This window comes from Triturus cristatus, chromosome 7, assembly GCF_964204655.1.
Source record: "Triturus cristatus chromosome 7, aTriCri1.1, whole genome shotgun sequence".
NCBI classification, from domain to species: Eukaryota; Metazoa; Chordata; class Amphibia; order Caudata; family Salamandridae; genus Triturus; species Triturus cristatus.
The window spans coordinates 1,852,444,819-1,852,464,733 of NC_140590.1; the positions used below are offsets into that span (position 1 = coordinate 1,852,444,819).

General features: G+C 46.4%; 1 protein-coding gene across 1 annotated transcript in view; it reads right to left on the reverse strand.

The window, feature by feature from the left end:
• Positions 1-871: 871 nt before the first annotated feature.
• Positions 872-19,915, reverse strand: part of LOC146813449 (protein FAM118A-like) — a 374,336-nt gene continuing 355,292 nt past the window's right edge. Inside the window, exon 12 of the mRNA XM_085614763.1 lies at positions 872-1,056. Coding sequence (XP_085470889.1) covers positions 1,028-1,056 — 29 coding nt within the window. The 3' untranslated portion in view covers positions 872-1,027. The remainder of the gene's footprint in view (positions 1,057-19,915) is intronic.

Consider the following 19,915-nt stretch of genomic DNA (forward strand, 5'->3'; position numbering starts at 1 on the left):
GCTTCTCTTCAATGAACAGCGCCCGGAGTGTTAGTGCGCACACATAACATAACATGCTAGCCTGAGAAGGACAAAAATGATGTCCATGCACCAGGCTACCTGCAACTCACACATCCTTTCCTGCTGACACAAGCCTCTGCTGCTCTGCATGGTGATGGTGGAGCACGCTCTGGGCAGATGCTCTGCGCAGGGCGCTTCCTGGCACATTTAATTTTCCAGCTCAAATGAAAATATGAATAAAGGCCTCTGACTGAAGGAGTTGCCTGGAGGCATTGCGCAATCACCCTTACTAATATGGTGTCACCAGAGAAGAGAGTCTGGTCTCGCCCATGACATTTCATAATATCCACAGTCCATACATGGTCACCCGTTGACCTGAATGTCTTTGACCAGTGGATACATCACCGCAGATCCCTCCGGGAGCGAGAGACGCTATCACTACAATACAACATTGCAACCAATTGTCAAATAAAAATCTAGGTAGTAAAGGGGAATGTGTTTTTTCTTCACAGTTCTTTCACAAGACTGAGCAATGAACCATGGTTAAAATAGTGCCCCTTCTGAAGCTCATCCCTGTGACGGGACCCTTGCGCACCCGCTCGTCACCTGTTAGTGCCCGCAGCAGCGAGGTGCCAGCTACGAGGTTGTCCATTACCCATCACCATGGTTCACCTTGCCCATGCTGCCTCACTTGTTCATTGTGTAAACAGAAACAGTGCTTCCTGTGGACTCCTGGGCACAGGAACCACTTTTTCTGTTTACATACTAAACACCCTGGTTCCAAGTGACTAGGGTGGCCCTTGTTACCTTACACATCATTGGACATTTTTCACAGTTTTGACCACAGTGCTTGAAAGTTCCACAACGCGGTGATGGGGGGAAGGAGAAGTTTACTGTGGTTCTTTACAAGTGAACAGGAAGGTCCCATGTTGCTGTGATCTGGTGAGGGTCCCACTGTCGCCTGCCGCGTAAAAGAAAGACACTGAGGTGGGACTCATGCATTGGGAGCTGCAACATCCATCTTTATCTAAAGATGACAGACGTCCTCGGAAGTTTCTGCAAAAGAAGAAAGGAACAATTAATGCCTGGTTTAGGAAAGTCAACCTCATCCCCCTGGCAGAGGTCCCCCACATACGCAGAAGCAGAACCTGCGGGAGAACTTTCTCCTACATGGCGGCCAAATCCTGGAACGAGCTCCCGGTCAACATCACACGCTCCCCTACCCTCCACACGTTCAGGAAGGACCTCAAGACCTGGCTCTTCAACTGACCCAGAGCTGCTCCCCCCCACTCCCAGCACCTTGAGACCCTCATGGGTGAGTAGCCTGCTCTATAGACCAATGATTGATGGATCAGTAACTTTCTGGACAACCAAGGTACCTTCAATCAGAGGGTCGGCCTTTGTCATGTTTTTAAAGCAAAGGTACTGTGTGATGTGTAAAATAACTCGTAGAAACATTCTGAAATGTCGTCAGGCACTAACGGAACAAGCTGGTTCTGACACAGACACATCTGGAAACCACAAGAAGTGTGAAGTGGGTCAACAGCACCAGAGTCCAGGCCTCAAGGGATGGCTGGGAGCTCATCAGAGTCATGGTGAAAGGTGATTTGTTTACTTCCGGGGGTCACCCTGCAGCACGTGCAGGAGGCAGGAAGCAGAGAATATCAGCAGAAGTGAGAGGAAGAGGGGGTGCATGGCATGGTGAAACAGAACAGGCTCTGGGACGTCTGAAGTGTCCCCCATCCAGCTTCCCAATCACAGCTCCTATAGTGGATGTAACCACAACCCGCCCTTGTCCTTCTGTTTCCTGGCTTCAATCGGCACTCTCGTCCAGCTGCTCTTTGCAACAAATCAACACAGAAAGAAATAAGGCTCTGAAGACATCTTCCAGCCACTCAGGCTTCCCCTGTGATCTCTGTTGCCGATATAGGATGAACCTCTGAGGCGTTTGTGTATAAAGGGTTCAGGCTGAGCCGGGAGTTGTTCTAGCTCACTCGGGCTGGTAGTGCCGTAAGCCACTCAGCCATGTCTGCCTGGTGCTGCTACACAGCCAACACACGCCAGGAGACAAGCATTAAGGGTAGTGCCAGTCCAGTCTAGGCACAGCTGTGTACAAGACATGCAGCTGGCCACCGGATCAATGCCCCTACCATGGCACACTTTTGACTAGGTTGACTTTGGCCCTCTGTAGCAAGGTGGACATATTATGTGGTATGGCTGGGTGGCCTTACCACGTAATATTAACACAATACCCAAAAGTGGACCTCGGATTCAGACTAGTAATCCTTTGCTCAGCCCTGGTAGAGTGGCAAAGAGCAGTCAGGCTTGCTTAGAGGAACATGTGTTAAGCATTTCAGAGCACCAATATGGAAGATAAGTAATCTACATGACTCAAAATAAATCCGATACCAATTTATAAAAATGGAAGTTATTTTTATATAAATTTAGACACGAAACCTAAGTTATAGGTTTTTCTGTGAAAATTATATCAGTACTTTGCAGAGTGTCAAACATTACCATTGCAGTCAATAGAGAAATCCCTAGGTGGCTTTCTGACACTTGCGGGGTCAGTTCAATGGAACCCACTTGGAGTTAAGGTCTTGCGAGTCATGTCGACAATCGGACAGGGAGTCCGGGTGCAGAGGTGACTTGGCCCTCCTTGGTGCTAAAAATGGGAGCCACGGTTGCTGCCAAAAAGCAGTACTTGTGACAAAACGTCACTAGCAGGTTGAGTTCATAGGAAGTATATAGAAAACAAAGGGAGAAAAATGAGGCTGAGAGACAACCACACAAGAGATACCCCAGGTCTGGATGTGTGGGTCCGTTATTTATTACTTCACATGCACAAAACAATATTATGTTTGTGTGTCTTCTATTGAAAATGACAATTCCAAAAATTGGACGAGGTGGGCTCACTCATGTGATGTGACATGCTTCATCAAAGGCCACCTCATCCCACCCTGGTAGGACGATACCACCAGGGCAGACTCGACCCCAGGCTGGGCTGTTCCGAGGGAGTTCTTAGATATTCTTCTCTTTTCTGGATAACAATGGTCCAGTTACTAACTAAATATACCTCAGGGCATATCACTAAGTATCCTTTTATTGGTGCGGTACCTTGGGTATAGATAAAATAAATTACCATACGGTAATGTAGGGGTATGGCCATGGATATTTTGATCCTTGCCTTCCCATAGTTTTCACCAACATGTTTCTACCCTTCTCAAGAGCCTAAAAGGTCTTGGGCATTCACCAGGGATGTAAGTAAGGAACAAAAAAATCCAACCAAAGAGGGCCTACCTCTCTGAAATTAAGACATCTGACTTAGACACCTTTGAATTAAGGAGACAGAAACAGGCAATTTATTGTGACCATCTAGAAAATATAAGGCAAATGTCAAGGGGGTGTATTCTGATGAGTTTTCAAAAATACCTAATATATAGTCTGCTAAAAATCTTTTTACTGTCTGATTAAGAACACATAAAATACAAATACATTCATTTGCATAATCATATAACCATTGTGGCACACGTGGGAGATAAAAAGACAGGCTCACGGAGGTGACAAAAGACACACGTGAAATAATAAGCACATGCTTAAGACAAAGGGACCCTGTGCATCTTTACCTCTAATTTTGAAGCTATTGAGGGGGGCACCTCCTGTAGTCACACACTGAAAGAATATTTTTACACCAGTTAGTCATTATTTGCATGCATGTCTTATTGCATCCTTTCACTTCCTTGTAAAAAGAAAGGTATCCCATTACCATATGCTGCAGAGACCAGCGTCTTCTGCCGGAGGGGAGTTTGTTTTAAAAAAAGCACGGAAATTTCTAAACGTACTTCATCAAGGAGTAATGCCCTCTTCAATCGTAACCATTGACTTACCAACAGCCGATTGGTAGGATGGCGTGTATGGTCTGAGCTCGTCTATTTAAAGAGCCGAGCAGTCATAATCACCTGTTTTAAGGGCCCTTACCTGTTACAGTTTACCCTGGGGGCTGTATTTTTTCCCTAGTGCTAGGTCTTGAGGGGCGCAGGTCCTACAGAAATGGGAACAGACCCAAATTACGTAGTTGGGCTATTCAATTCCCTTTTCATTGAAAAGCTCATGAAGATATATATATTCTTAAATAAATGACACAGCAGACATTGTGAGGTAGTTTTATTCCATCACCTTGATGAATTCCAAAAGGTATATTATGCTTTTTAGAGAACTGAGGCAGATAAAAAGGCCAGGTCCAGAGAAAAAAACCATCTCTGACAAGAGTTGTTTTGAATAAATGTACGCATACTCTTTATTAAAACGCGCTTTAATTTATCTTTAGAACAGTCTGTAGGCTTTTCTTCAATATATGCCTTCCATATTGGAATGTCCAGATGATCCCCAAAATGATGGTAGTAGGAGGTTTGGAGGCTGAGAGGTTGAGGTGAGTTATATTGGGACATGCGGTCAACCCATGATATCCATTCCATGATGACGAAGAGATATCACTACAGCTCACTCTATGTAATATCACCATCACTAGGTGGGAGTGCTACGAAGGGCCAATCATTCTGAAGAAATCAGACCGTGTATGTTGTTAGGGAAAGAAAGCTATTACTCTGGATATTATTGACTTATGAAGGTCCAGGGAATGTCGTCATTCAGGCCCTGTGTGTCTGTCTTCAAGCGGAACACCCATCGTTGTTCATATCTCAGAAGGGCTCCTCCCTCATGTCCATATGTCCATGTTCTAGTTTTTCTATGACAAGCCATTCTATACTGTCTGCAGTGTGTTTTTGTTCTTCAGTGTCTTGTAGGTTTGGTGTTGTCTTTCATGTATCTTATCGTGCTCCTGTGCTCCGTGATGTGTGTTCTTACTTTCCTAGTTGTCATCGTCGTGTCGGGATGGGATTGTTCCACAGTGTCCGTTGTAGGAGCTTTCTTTGGACTTGTGTGTACCAAGGCGTCCCTCAGGCTATGGCTCCTTATGAACGAGAACGTGGGCTTTTCAATATTGAGGCCCCCCGAGGTCAGAATACCCCAGTGTCTCTTCACCAGATTCATCACTTGGTTAGAGTTCGGTCGAAATATAGTCACACATATAGGTCCAGGTGGCCATGGTTTTTTATAAGTGCCCAGCAGGGCTTATCTGTCATTGTTTCTGTGCCTTCATGGTGGTTTTTATTGAGCAGTTTTTTCTTTATGTTTATTACGCATAATCTCAGCGCGTTCCTTGTATTTTGCTGTTACAGTGCAGTTCCTGTTAGCCTAAGGAACTGTCCAATAGAGAGCAATTCCCTTAGTGATCGAGGATGAAAACTTTCAAAGCACAGGAAGCTGTACCTATTGCTGGGTTTTTAGTAAATCTCTGCCTTCAGGACTCCTCCATCTGTTTAAATCCTTAGATCTAAAAAGGGCATCTCCGTGGCGCTATATTCCATTGTAAACCTTAGGTGGGGATTCAAGTCATTAATCCAAGCATTACAATCGTTGGCTTCTTCTCTGGTACCCCTTTATACTCCCAGGATATCATCAATATTTACGTCTTCCATAGCCTAATATGATTCAGGTATGGATTGGCATCGTCATAGATGTACAGCACTTCAGAGATATGTACGTGCAGACACGCAAGACTGTGAGCACAAGTGCTCCCCATGCAAGTTCCATAGTTCTGTAGGTAGAACGTTCCTTCATATTCAAACACATTCCTTGTAAGAATTCAGAGGAGGCCCTTGGAGGGAAAGCTTGGAGGGGCCCTGGACCAGGAATCACCAGGCAGCGCAGCTCTACCCAGCTCGGGCGTCTCGGCTGTAGTGGTGTACCGGGCTATCTATGGTGCTGAACCAGAGCTGCCGAAGCTCGTTCACCAGGGATGCCAGCACAGACAGGTTTAGGCTCCTGGTTCTGCAGGTGCTGGTTCTGCAGTTGCTGGTTCTGCAGCTCCTGGTTCTGCAGCACCTGGTTCTCCAGCTCCTGGTTCTGCAGCTCCTGGTTCTGCTGGTGCTGGTTCTCCAGCTCCTGGTTCTGCAGCTCCTGGTTCTGCAGGTGCTGGTTTTGCAGGTGCTGGTTCTCCAGCTCCTGGTTCTCCAGCTCCTGGTTCTGCAGGTGCTGGTTCTGCATGTGCTGGTTCTGCAGCTCCTGGTTTTGCAGGTGCTGGTTCTGTATGTGCTGGTTCTGCAGCTCCTGGTTCTCCAGCTCCTGGTTCTGCAGCTCCTGGTTCTGCAAGTGGTGGTTCTGCAAGTGCTGGTTCTGTAGCTCCTGGTTCTGCAGCTCCTGGTTCTGCAGCTCCTGGTTCTCCAGCTCCTGGTTCTGCAGGTGCTGGTTCTGCATGTGCTGGTTCTGCAGCTCCTGGTTTTGCAGGTGCTGGTTCTGTATGTGCTGGTTCTGCAGCTCCTGGTTCTCCAGCTCCTGGTTCTGCAGCTCCTGGTTCTGCAAGTGCTGGTTCTGCAAGTGCTGGTTCTGTAGCTCCTGGTTCTGCAGCTCCTGGTTCTCCAGCTCCTGGTTCTCCAGCTCCTGGTTCTGCAGGTGCTGGTTTTGCAGGTGCTGGTTCTCCAGCTCCTGGTTCTGCAGGTGCTGGTTCTGCATGTGCTGGTTCTGCAGCTCCTGGTTCTGCAGCTCCTGGTTCTGCAGGTGCTGGTTCTGTATGTGCTGGTTCTGCAGCTCCTGGTTCTCCAGCTCCTGCAGCTCCTGGTTCTGCAAGTGCTGGTTCTGCAGGTACTGTTTCTGAAGCTTGCTCTCTTCCTAACGAGAGAGCAAGCACCCACAGAGTCCGAGGAAAGGCAGTGAAAGGAATCAAAATCCTAATTTAGATTTAGGCCGTAATTATTCTGTTTTACCCGTCACTTGCCCACAAACTAAGACTCTTTTTCATGTAAAAAAAGAAAAAGAGTATAATGTGGTTTAAATGTGTGGTTAAACGTGGATGATGTCGCACATTTGTATCTGGAAATAACCTACAGCCTGCTTTCAAAAAAAGGTCTCAATGCGGTCTGGCTTAAGTGTGTCTTCCTTACTATTGTATTCTGGCTGAGAAACGTCCTGTCTTGGAATATGCAACAGGAAATTCGGAGCAGCAAGAATGCTCCCATTGTAGTCTGTAAGTGTGGCGTGAAGAGTCACGAACACAGTGGAAAGCTGCAGGAAATGTATGTAATCTGGCACTTAAGGAAACTACTGTGTGGTGGGTGTCCTTTTTATGCAAGGCCTTAATGTCATCATAGTGAATGTAGCCAATGGTTACAGCAGGTTGACCCGTTGCGCCATGCTTGATAATGTAGAGGAAGAAAAAAAGAACGAGCAACATAAAACCTGAAGAGAAAATGTATGCAAGTGCAATTTTTATATTCAACATAACGGAAAAGCAGGAAGCTTCTTCTATTGTGAACATTGTGTTAAACATGGATCTAGGCCAAAATGTGTATTATAAGAGTAGACTCGCAGTGTATGTAAGTAGAGACTGACTTGTGCTTTTCTTATAGCACATCACTCTCCCAGCTGAACTAGCCTTGCCTATGCAACAAACCTGTTTGTGCTCCCTTTTGATGCAGATGTGGTGATTAAATGATTTGCACTGATTAAAGGATTTTTTGCCGACAGGAGCCTTGGCGCCCTCGTCGTTTCCACCACAGGCATCTTACGCACATCCCACCAGTGAAAGCCTCTACCTTCCTATGGCTGCACATGTCAAGTTGTATAGCTCCACATTATGCGCGCTGGGATCAGTGCGCACACTATGATTTATTCACACTCATGCTGCGTCCCACGCAGCAGCACGTGTTACTGCACAGTGGAAGGCCCTTTGCAAATGTTGAATGGTCACCTTTCTGTAGCTTATCGCTATATTTGGGTATTAAACTGGTACGTAAGAGGTGCACCCAATGCCCAAACAGCGCTAACAGGTGTACAACGTAAATAATAATGAAGTAATACTATTAAAAAATGTGCCGCATTACTCCTCATAATATGTTGTTTCTCGACACATAATTTATTCAACCCTGCCATTTAGTTTGTCCCTCTCCTGCAGCATATTTCCAGTGGCCCTGCCTATAAGGCGATGGGGCAGTGCCCGAGGGGCTGCTCTACCAGGTTAGTGTGTGGACGGGCTTGACTGTTTCTGGGCCTGTGTAATGGTCTGCTGGGTCATTTGTTTTCCCCTGATATTATAACAAACATTGCCTGCAATAAGCTCAGATCCATGGAGTCCTCCATACTTTGCAAACATTTACCCACTGTGCCTTTGAAAGTTTAAACCTGCCCCAATTTGCAAACATGAGCCACCATTTTAAGCTATCAAATTTACCAAAGGGGGCACATATATTTTGGTGCCACTAACTATTTTCTGTCCCAGTCTGGCCCTGCTGTCACCCACCACTGCAAGAGCTCTCAACATGTGAAATTCCTAACAACCTTTAACAAAGTTAAGTAAAGCAGTTTTAAATTAAGCAGTATTAAATTAAAAGTAATGTAAACTAACACAGGACCTCAGTACCGTATTCTCATGCACACACAAGTAGTGGAGCAACACTTTGTGGTGCCCAAGACAGCTTCTCCTATCAACTGAAGGGGTCCTTAGGAGGACCTCACTTGTAGCTAAGTGGCTTCATGAAGCCCCCACAGTTCCAAAGGGCAGGTCTGCGCACAGCAGAGCACGGAATGAAGTTCAGGTTCTAGCCTTTCTACCTGTGTGTGACATTTAGCCATCTGTAAGCGAGAGCTCAACCTGATCTTCAAAAGTGTGAGTCTCACTCGCAATGAGTGAGATTTAAGGTCCGTGCTTGGTTGTGCCCGAGTCCTATGCTGTGAGAGGAAGGAAGAAGGGTGGATCGTCTCCCTCATTGATGGACTGCCAGCAGCCTTCATCGCTGATCCGATCTAGCCCCGGAGCCAGTACCTACAGCGTTTCCAAAGCCATTTTGCCCTCTCCATGCGAACTTCATTAAAATGCTCAATGTCCCTGAAGGGTTTACAGGTTGGGTGAAATTTGATAATGCAACTGCTGCAAGAGTAAACCAGTGCCTAATCTGTAAAAGGATAAGTGCCAGGGCCCTTGTCAAGGGGCCACAGCAGCTTCCACTACCCATTGCTCCTTCCTTCAGCTGCCAATATCAGTGCCAACACAACGCCTAATCATCACACTCCTACAAGAGTGACAACTGAGACCAGTGCAGGCCCCAAAGCTATAGGAATGGCCTGGGCAACAGGCATTAGTCGATTTCAATGGATATTGAATAAACAAACAACTTTGATTGTGCTCATGCCGAAATAAGACAAACAGCATTAGCAAGTGGTAGACTGAGACTGTCATAAGTGCCGGTGTTGACAATTAAATGCCGGTGACCAGCACCAGAACCCGGCGGCTCAAATTAAGCACTGAAGTAAACAGAATCCCGTAAACCATGTCTCAAAGCAGCCTCTATTTGACCACCAAGGCTGCCACAAGCATGCTGGGGCCATATAACTGAAAAGGCCCAGCTGGTGAACCTGACTGAATCCCGAGGCGCTCTCCTTTCCTGAGACGGCTGCTGTATCAGCATCGCGACACTGTAGCCATCTTACAAGAAGGGATGGCCCTCACAATCAAGGGGTGTTTGTGGCCTGGTACAGCCAATGAACCACACTAGCTTATGAGTCGGTGCTCTCAGTGGCGGAAGGGGCTTCCTTTGACTTCCGGCTCTCCCTTCCCATTGTGACGTTGTCTCAGATGTAAATGGGCTACATGCAGTCACTTAAGCTGACTGGCACTATGACCACCGAATGGCTGGCCAGTGTTCAGATCGTAGCACCGCCTACCAAACAATATCTCTGTCTGTTTTCTGTCAATATTAATCAAAAGGGGGAGACACTGTTCCAAAAAACAGGAGGGAATAAAGAAAAACCCAAAAGGGTTTTAGGGAGATAAAGTCCTCCTGTCCTTTCCAGACAGGAGGACGGCTGGGGTAGGTGTGTGAGAGACCACACCGGAGCAAAACCCACAAGAAGGTGTGTACGCTCGTCCCCTAGTCTATGGAGCATCGTTCTCCCATACTTAGGCTTATATCCAGGAGCGAACCTCACTCTGACATTACAGAGAGCAGGGCCACTTATACCCTGGACGCCCGGATATATACTGTGGGTACTATCCCCTAGTTCATTTTCACAATTCACTTAACCTTCAGTTGGTCCTGAGGAAGCGCCACAGATCCGTTCTGGACCGCCAGGGCGTGAAACATGTCCATTTTGACCACTTTTCATGTTATCTGATGGAACATTATTACCGTTAAGGTAACACCTAACCTACGGGTTTTTTAGTGTGTCAAGGGTGCCATCCCCCTTTTTGTCTTATTAAAGCTCATTCTACAAGCAACCCTTAGACATTTTTAACTCACCACGTCACATATTGCATCACTTTTTGCCTTTTATTAGGCCCCAATTCACACACCCGCATGCACCAAACGGCGTTTTTCTCTTAAAAGATCTCCGGTAAAGTGACCCTACGGGGGACCCGTAGGGCATTGCAGCGCCGGCCCGACGAGGAGCAAAACGCCCAATGATGAAGCATGACATCCTTCGGGGTGTGTGAGGGCAACAAGAGAAATTAAGCTCTGCTTCCCCCTTTCTCGTAATTGGGCTCAATAATAGACTAGGACTTTATCTCCCCAACACCCTTTTGGGTTTTTCTTTATTCCCTCCTTTTTTTGGAACAGTGTCTCCCCCTTTTGATTAATACAGATGTTACACGGAGCACAGACACTGGACTACAACAAGCTCCTGGTCCCCCCCCCCTCTTCCTGTTTTGTATAGATGTTTTCTGTCAATGCCTAGAGGAGGCTGACCCAAAGCCTCTCGCTGTGGATTACCTTTTCATGCATTCTTTTTCTTTATTACTCAATGCAACGTTCTTAAACACAGAGGTCCCCGTCAGTGATGACCTCTGCCCTCTGTAAGATGCTCACCTTGGCAGCCTTCATCCCACATGGGACCAGTGTGCGCAGATACATCTAAGGGTCTTCCTGCTGATGAAATACAACTATTATTGACTGAAATACTTGTAAAAGTCTTAGAAATGGTGGTTTTCAGCCAGTCCTCTCAACCCATGGACTCTGGTATTGCGCCATTCACATTTTAAGATTGTGCCTGCACAGCGGTGAAATCTCGTGTATTTAATATATCCTAAAAATGGACTCCTCTCAGCTCCCAGGCCGAATTACTGTGTCCACCCGCTTGTTGTGTGGAACTTTGTTGTTGTTTACTTTCCCTGGCTGCAGCATTGAAACAGCTGTGTTACATTCCTGATCTTGTCATCGTAACGCCACTGGAGAGTATTCATTTCATCTCACTTTACACTTTAAGTGGGCTTAAGTTCTTGAACTCAATTTTATGACTTTGTTTTATGCAGTTTTTAGGTCTCACCTGACCCAGCGCATGCGCTGTTCTGGCGAGACTTTTTGTGAGGGCTCCAAAAAGTGCTACCAGGCCAGCCTAGAGCTACAGTGCATGTGCACGGGCGCGCGCGCCGCGCTTTACCGCGATAACTTTCACTTTCGCGGCCGCAGGGCCGCTTTGCATAGCCAATAGGTCTCGCTTTTGGGACCTTATAAGTATTTAGTTATGCAACTGTTGCATGGCTAAACACTTATAAGGTCACAAATGCGAGACCTATTGGCTATGCCAATGCTTGTTTAGTGTGCCTGCACGAGTCCGTGTGAAGATCTCGCGTCACTCTCTCCCCATATTGGAAGAACCGGACAACACTGCCATCTACTGGCTATTTTTTATTGAATATAAAAATTGCACTTGCATACATTTTCTCTTCAGGTTTTATGTTGCTCGTTCTTTTTTTCTTCCTCTACATTATCAAGCATGGCGCAACGGGTCAACCTGCTGTAACCATTGGCTACATTCACTATGATGACATTAAGGCCTTGCATAAAAAGTACACCCACCACACAGTAGTTTCCTTAAGTGCCAGGGACTACTATAGCAATCTGTGCTTTTTGAGACTAAAAAGTATATTTGCTTTTAGCCAAAGTTTTTTTCCACTCTGTGTGAAGGACGCAGTTTTGTCTCAGCACATGTGCATAAAAAATAGTGCATTTCAGTTCTGAGGTTAGAGGGTCCCTCTTCATACATTGCTTATTACTTTATTTTGTTTTATGTTTCATTTACTGACCAAAGTACTGACTCTGCGTTTGGGCAGAGTCACATGATGGTGGCTTTACGTTGCTTCTAACAGCTTACAAGCTGAACTTGTTTGCAGTAGTGAGGTGTGTTATTGAGCAGACGCACGCGCAGCAGGCACGCAATTCACCCGGTGTGCACACTATACTTTGACTGCATGTATGCTAAATATAGTGGCACATGTTGTGTCATGTGCCTGCGCGCGCAAGCAGCAGACAGCGCTTGCCAGCGACAGGTACTGACAGACGGTGCTCAGTGTCAGGAAAAGCCCCAGGGGCCGTCGGGACACTTCCTAGAGTGTGGGTGCTGGCATCAGTGTTACATCAATGAATTCATACGGAATGAAAACAATCCAAGCCTCACACAAAGAACAAGTGCGCAAGTGTACCACGCCCATTCAGAAGGAGAGCTGTACAGTTGCGGTACTTAGCTCGTGGTGCATTTTGCAGCACAATGTTTTAAATATATTGCTAAAGCGTGGTGTGCAAGCACACAGTCATTTACAAACAGCTCATTTTCCATTAAGAAAGCCACAAAATTCATGCTGCCCTGCAGTGTTACTGATAAAACCATATAGCACACAAAAAGGTATCTGTGGAAATTGGTTTCAGCAAATATTTACCATTTACACATCACCAAGTAAGGTGTCTTGATTTATTTTCATCCTATTATAATCTTTGTTTCCACTGCAATTCACTTGTCTTTCCTAGCTGATGATATAGTTTGCAAGATTTGTAGTTGTTTTACATCTATTTAAATGTTGCTGTGTTAAAAAACACATTGCCTACCTACTGGCTTTCCATTCCCGAAGGCTGTCCTAGAGCTATCAATGTGTGCGTAATTCGCCTCTCCAACACAAAAGCATCCTTTGGCAAAGCAGTCTGTGCAGGGGCGACTCGAAACCCCCACCAGACTGCACATTTCCACTCCTAATCTAGCACCTCGAGGACTACTGGCTCCCTGTCTTTACATCTGCTAAATCCTTCTCTCATGCTCTGTCGGAGTCCATGGCATTTTACTCTCCAAAACCATTTACATCTGCTGCTTTTCTGGGGTCTGACTTCGGATCTCTGAATAACGGATCCTGTCCCGCAGTCACCCCAAACTTCTTAACTGAGCACAAGCACCAACACACGCAAGTAAAAGAAGGAAGGTGTCTTGTGTGTGGAGAAGGGTGCTGGCAAGGAGTGTCACATTTGAGCTTTCACGGTTCTCCTGCCAGCTCACACACTTCTCCTTGAAGGAGCCAAGTGCCTGGAAGTGCCTTGTTCGCAGGATGTGCTGGCATCTCCACATCAGACGCGGCTCCTTGAGGGAGCCAAGCGCCTGGAAGTGCCTCGTTCGCAGGATGCGCTGGCAGTGCCTCTCAAGGTTGCAGCTTATTTATATGTGGTAATGACATTCTTATATACGCATTCCAGCTGAGCACTCTCTGTAAGGCTCTGTGTTTTAACAGACATATAATGCTCTTTGCCAGATGGTTTTAAGAATTACTCAACACACTAATTCACATTTAGCTGCTTCCCCACGCCTCCTCCTGAAAACCTTTGCCAACGGAATAAAATAAGTTTTCTGAGCGTGTTTAACCCCGCACACCAAACTAGGAAAAAGAGACAAGTATTGTTAAAGCCAGGGAGCCACACGTAACAATCAACAAAATAGTATGGCAAAATTAATTACTATTATGTGAAAATACACGCCTTGGCAAAGAGGGCAGGGAAATAGGATGGGGAAAAAGAAACAGTACCTGTATCAATGCGGACGGCCACTTATCAACGGGAATAAATCTGTAGGTGCTCCTCAGGTACAAAAAGAAGTGCTCTATCAGGTTTGTGAACCGATTAGAAGGCAGGAAAGATGAGGGACGCTGGAGTCAGTGTATGGTAAGCAGCAGGTGGGATTACACTCGGTGTTTGATTACAGCAGGTCTTGCAGACAGCGCATGAGTGCTGACGCTCAACCTAAAACAAATGCTGAATTTCAGAATGCTGTACGGCCATTCTTTTCACAGTGTTCCTAGGCCTGCACAACTCCCTTTCCTATCTGGGTCCAGCAGCACGAGGAGCTTTCTTTGCCAGCACTCCCAGGGTACAGATCAACTTTTTAAACCCAAAATAAGGTTGATGTCTATGTATGGCTCGTGAAGAGTGCACAACATTGGGGATTGTCCTCTGCTACAAACTGTAGTACAGCAGTAACATTCTAACACAGAAATGGCCATCAGCAGTGGACAAATAAAAAAAAATACAATTCAAGATACTTTATTTAGACAATCAAGTCTATCAAAGTGCAGTAGTGCCAAATAGAATTAAAATAATAGTCTGTGCCAAATTTTTACAGAAATGTCGACAATTTGACAGATAAACCATAGGATCTTTGAGCAGGTTCCATCAATGGTGGCACTGTTAATAATTTAAAATGCAATTCAATAAGCAACTAATAACTTGAAAAAAATATCTTTGACTAAAATTTCGCCATGTGAAAGCTTACTATTACTGTCGGGTCTGCTTGGATAAAAAACAGTACTTTAGGAAGCAATGATATATTTCTATTTGAAGGTAGACTTTGGATCGGCTGAAATTCAAGGTTCCTCTCCTTTGTTTTGTACTTTTGGGTTATTTCTTAGTTGCTTGTCTATATAGTCCTACTTCTGCGGTCTTCCAGGAATATAGGCATATGCAGAGCAAGTGGGTTATTGATTCCTGGAATAGACCGCATAGTCAACATGTTTTCGACTCGGGTTTAACTGCCGATGGAGGAGATAAATCTAATGATGAAAAAGAGCCCATCCGAAGCTGCAGGTGTTTTGTTTTGTAATAGGAGGAGAAGGGTTCCATGATATATTTTTGTGGACCTTCTCTATTGTAACTGCTAAGGACCAAGTGGGCCTGTTCTCCTTTGGAAATGCTCTTTGGTCAAATTCAAGAGATTTAATTTTCACTTTTCTAGTCAGAGCTATTTTAAACCGAAGGTGTGGTAGTTTTAAATTCCATAGCTCCGTTGAGCCTGTTTGCACTAGTGCTTCAGAAAGGGCGTGTGACCAGACATTTCAGTGGCTTGCGCTATAGGGGCACGCAACTTTGAGCCAGATGAGGTTTTTCAATGATCATTGCTCAGCTTACCTTGAGGAGTGCGGGTATTTTATTATGCTGGTCTTCTGTACGAACAACTGGTCCTTTCATGAAAATTCCATCCTGATCCGGGCCGGCGAGGTATTACATGGTAATTGAAATAGACACATGAACACTGCGCTCTGTGCCACATATAAAAAGGCCCCCAGTTTCCCCGGGTAAGCCTCTGACCCATATGACAATGTTGGCGCTAATTTGGCAGAGACTATTTCCAGCAGTGCCTCAAAAGAAAACTTTTTAGTGCTCTTAAAAATTGTTCAAAAGGCACATTGCAATGGAGCTAGTTTTGGTTTTAATGAGTTTAGATGCAATAAGTGACCTACTTTGTCGTCTAGCCAGCATCCCAAATATTTCAATTTAATCGCGATAGTCAGGCGATGGTAGTCAAGATGCCAGTGGTGGTGTTTTTCTTTTTTCGGCCAAAGATGACGATATTAGTTTTTCGTGAATAATATTCATCTTGATTGCAAGGCACTGCGTATTTAAGACATCTAGCAGTCTTTGAAGCCCTACCGGCGTTTGGCTGAGCAGGACGAAATTGTCGGCATAAAGCAGAGAAGAGATGTGTTGGTTGGCTAATTTAGATTTAATGCAGGAACCAAGTTGCTCATGTACAAGTTAAAAAAGGGTGGGTACTAATAAGCACTCCTGTTTGACACCGTGTTACATGCTGTTTTTTTCTAAGACCGCGGTGTGTTGTCCTAATTTTACTCTGGCCCACGTCTTAGAGTAGAGCAGCATGATGCCTTGTGATAGTGGCTCTGGGATTTTCTAGGCTGTAAGTATAGCCCACAGTAAGCGACCGTTGACTCTGTCAAAGGCTTTACTGTCGTCTACGAAACAACAGTACAGCTCTTCTTTTTTCTGTATTTGTTTAGGCTCACTGACACAACATTGTTGTAAAAAATTATCGATGTTAAAAATATTGAGTAGAAAATAGAGACAACAAAAATATCGACTCCTATACTAAAACGGGTAAGTACAAAAATATCGACTACAAAATATTGATGTAAAAAATATAGATGTATAAAATATCGACATTTATATAAATATAAGATAAAATCATTTATATTAAATATTAAATATAATTTTAACAAAATAAAATAAATTTCATATACATTTTGATAAAATGTAACAAATAAACTTAATAAAAAAATAAACACACAAACATAATAATTTATACATATATATTTACTTTAAACACAATTAATAAACTATTATTTTTAAGTTATGTTAAAAGTTTAAAACAATATAAAAATAAGAACATATATTAATGATTGAAAACATAAAAAAACAAAAATGTATAACAAATTAAAACATTCAACTATTAAAAATATTTAAACTTAAATTTGACAATAAAATCAATGCCACAGTAGAGAAAGTGTTGGATAGCAAAGGGGTACAAATAACTATTCCCACTCCAGTGAGAGCAACAGTAGGGAAAGTTTTAGATAGTGGAGGGGTAAAAATTACTATGCCCACTCCAAAAAGTTCAACAGTAGGGAAACTGTTGGATTGCGGAGGGGTAAAAATTACTATTCCCACTCCACTGAGTGCAACAGTAGGATAGGTGTTGGATAGCGGAGGGGTAACATTTACTATTCCCACTCCACTGAGTGCAACACTATGGAAAGTGCTGGATAGCGAAGGGGTAAAAATTACTATTCCCACTCCAGTGAGTGTAACAGTAGGGTAAGTGTTGGATAGCAGAGGAATTAAATGTACTATTCCAACTCCAGTGAGTGCAACAATAGGGAAAGTGTTGGATAGCGGAGGGGTAAAAATTACTATTCCCACTCCAGTGAGAACAACAGTAGGGAAAGTGTTAGATAGTGGAGGGGTGAAAATTACTATTCCCACTCCAGAGAGTGCAACAGTAGGGAAAGTGCTGGATGGCGGAGAGGTAAAAATAACTATTCCCACTCCAGTAAGTGCAACATTAGGGAAAGTGTTGGAAAGCGGAGAGACAAAAATGACTATTCACAATCAGTTAAAAAATATATATCTATTACAATTAAAAAAATATTAAAAATAAATTAACAGAAAAAATCAAATATTTTAAATATATATAAATAAAACATATTATAATATTAATTACATATAACAAAAACCTACAATTATATAAAATAAAATAATAATAAATACATTTAAAAAAACATTTAAACTAGAAAATATTTACAAACAAAAAAATTAATTAATACATAAATGTATTTATTTGATTTCCTACCCTATAACACCACACCAAAAACAAAACACTTCAACATTTTAAATTAAATTCACTTCCACAATTAACATAATTAATAAACAATTAAACAATAATATTAATAAAAACAAAATGAGAGGCGCCAACGAAGATGGCTGCTTAGGTCCCGAGCTCCGCCAAGCTAACTGTGCTGCCGGCGACCATCCGACCATCATCCGGGCTGCAGACATCGGGAACCCCGCGCCACACTCCCGAAGGGTGGCTCGACCGCTGGTGCCCGGGAGCGGCGCTCGAAAAGCGAAGGGTCGCGCGGCGGCGGTGGCTGCTGCTGTACCGACGGCGTTGGCGTGCGGCTGGAGCCGAGGGCGCGGGCTCGCTGCCACTCGAGGCCCTGGCGTGTGGCCTACCCCGTGTGAGGAGCTGGTGAGGTGCGGATCGCGGAGGGCAGCGGCCTAGCTGCTGTGAATAGCGGAGGCTCTCTGGCGCTTTACTGACGAGGTGACCAGTGCCGCTGATGGCCGGGAGGAGCGGACTGTGTATGGGTGGCTGAGCCCCCGGGCCTACATCCTGGCAAACGGGGGAATCCGTGGCCAAAGAAGGGGCTGCATGCCCGCGGAGACATCGTGGCCTGTTGGAACGGTGGGGAGAGTGCGGCGGCCCTATCAGTGGATTACCGAGAGGCCCGGCTGCGGGACAGGCAGTGATCGCCGGCGACGACGCAGTTTGGCGGGTGCGGCCTGCCCGGGGGTGTAACGAGCCCAGACCAGCACTCAATCGCCCAGTGGCTCGCGGGACCCCGAGTGTGGCCCCCGCCCAGCGGATGGTGTGAGCGGAGGGTGTGAGGGATCGGCGCCGGGAGTGGTGCTGCCGCTGCTGATCCTCCAGAGCGCAGGTTTACAGCCGGAGGGTCGGCGACGAGGTGCTGTCCCGAGAGGCGAGGAGACGACAACGTGGGCCGGGAGTCCTTACCGGCGACTGCGCTGAGTGACGTCCTTGGCGAGGCGGCAGACGGCGGTCGCCATGCGCCCAAAGGTGGGGAAGCACACGCAGACTAACAAGCTGGACAAGTATGCGGTGCCCACTGGCCCGCCGCTCTCTGGGGTACCGATGGACGCTAACGCGGAGAAGACGGAGCCCTCCATTATGGCCGCCATACAGACCCTGGGCACTAATCTCGAGACCAAAGTAGACAAGATCGCGATTGAGGTCAACCTTCTGCGTGCGGACCTCGGCAAAACCACGGAGAGGTCCAAAACAAACGAGACGAACATTACCGCCCTGCAGGCCTCGGAGAAGTGACTGGAGGGCCGCATCAACGAGCTCGTCCTCCAACACCGCCAAATGGCGCTGCGGCTCGAGGATCAAGAAGGGAGGGTGCAGCGCAGCAACATCCGCGTCGTAGGCATGCCGGAGGGAATGGAGGGGGACAGCGTTGAGCTCTTTCTCGAAGACCTCATTCTCCACCACCTGCAGCCCGGGAGACTTTCGAAGCTCTTCACGGTTGAGCGCGCTCACCGAGCCCCGATCCCCAGGCCCAGACCAGGAGCCCCGCCCAGGACAATTATCGCCAAGATCCTCAACTACCGGGACCGGGACGCTATCCTTCAGGAGGCCAGGCTGCGGGGGGATCTTCAGCGCGAAGGGGCCACTATCAGATTCTTCCCAGATTTCACGCTCCGAGTGCAGCAGGAGCGCCGCTCGTTCCTGGGCGTCAAGGCGGCGCTCAGGGATCGCGGTATTAAATACATGATGTTTTTTCCCGCCAAGTTGAAAATCATCGCGGAGGGCAAGTCGTACTTCTTCACTTCGCCGGCTGCGGTCCAGGAGTGGCTCGACGTGGCGCAGACGGAGGACCGCAGTAGGCGCGAACGTGGCCGCCCGCTGCGGGTGGTGGAGGCTTCCCCTGGATTGGCGGCGGACGGACTGGGGAGAGCAGAGCAGAGTCAAGGGTCGTGGCGGTCCAGATCGAACAGCCCCCGCTGGGACTCTCCCCCGGACACGGCGAAGCGCTGAGCCTTGCGCCAACGGCCTCCGGCCGCCACGAACAGTAATGTATCTGTTATGTGCTGGGGTTCCAAAGACTGTGGCGGACTCTGGTGAGGGCATGGTTACTCTCCCGCACATTGACATTGAGGGGGTCCCTTGATTGCCTTGCATGCTTGCTGGTGTAACAGTTTGGGCGGCACAGTGGTGGCGGCGGCTGGAGTGGGTGCTGGCCTCCGTTCTCCCCCACATAGTTTTTCCGGGGAGGGTGGATACTCTCTCCGGGTTGGGACGGGCGACAGGCGCTCTGCTAGTTGGGGAAGTGTGTAGTTTCAGACCTACGGAGCAGGGGGCAGGGCGGGGGGTGGGGGGGCTTGTTTGGGGAAATGTTACAGCTGATGCACTCATGTTGCTGCGATTGTCAGGTGTTGATTCATTGGACTCGGTCCGACTTCGG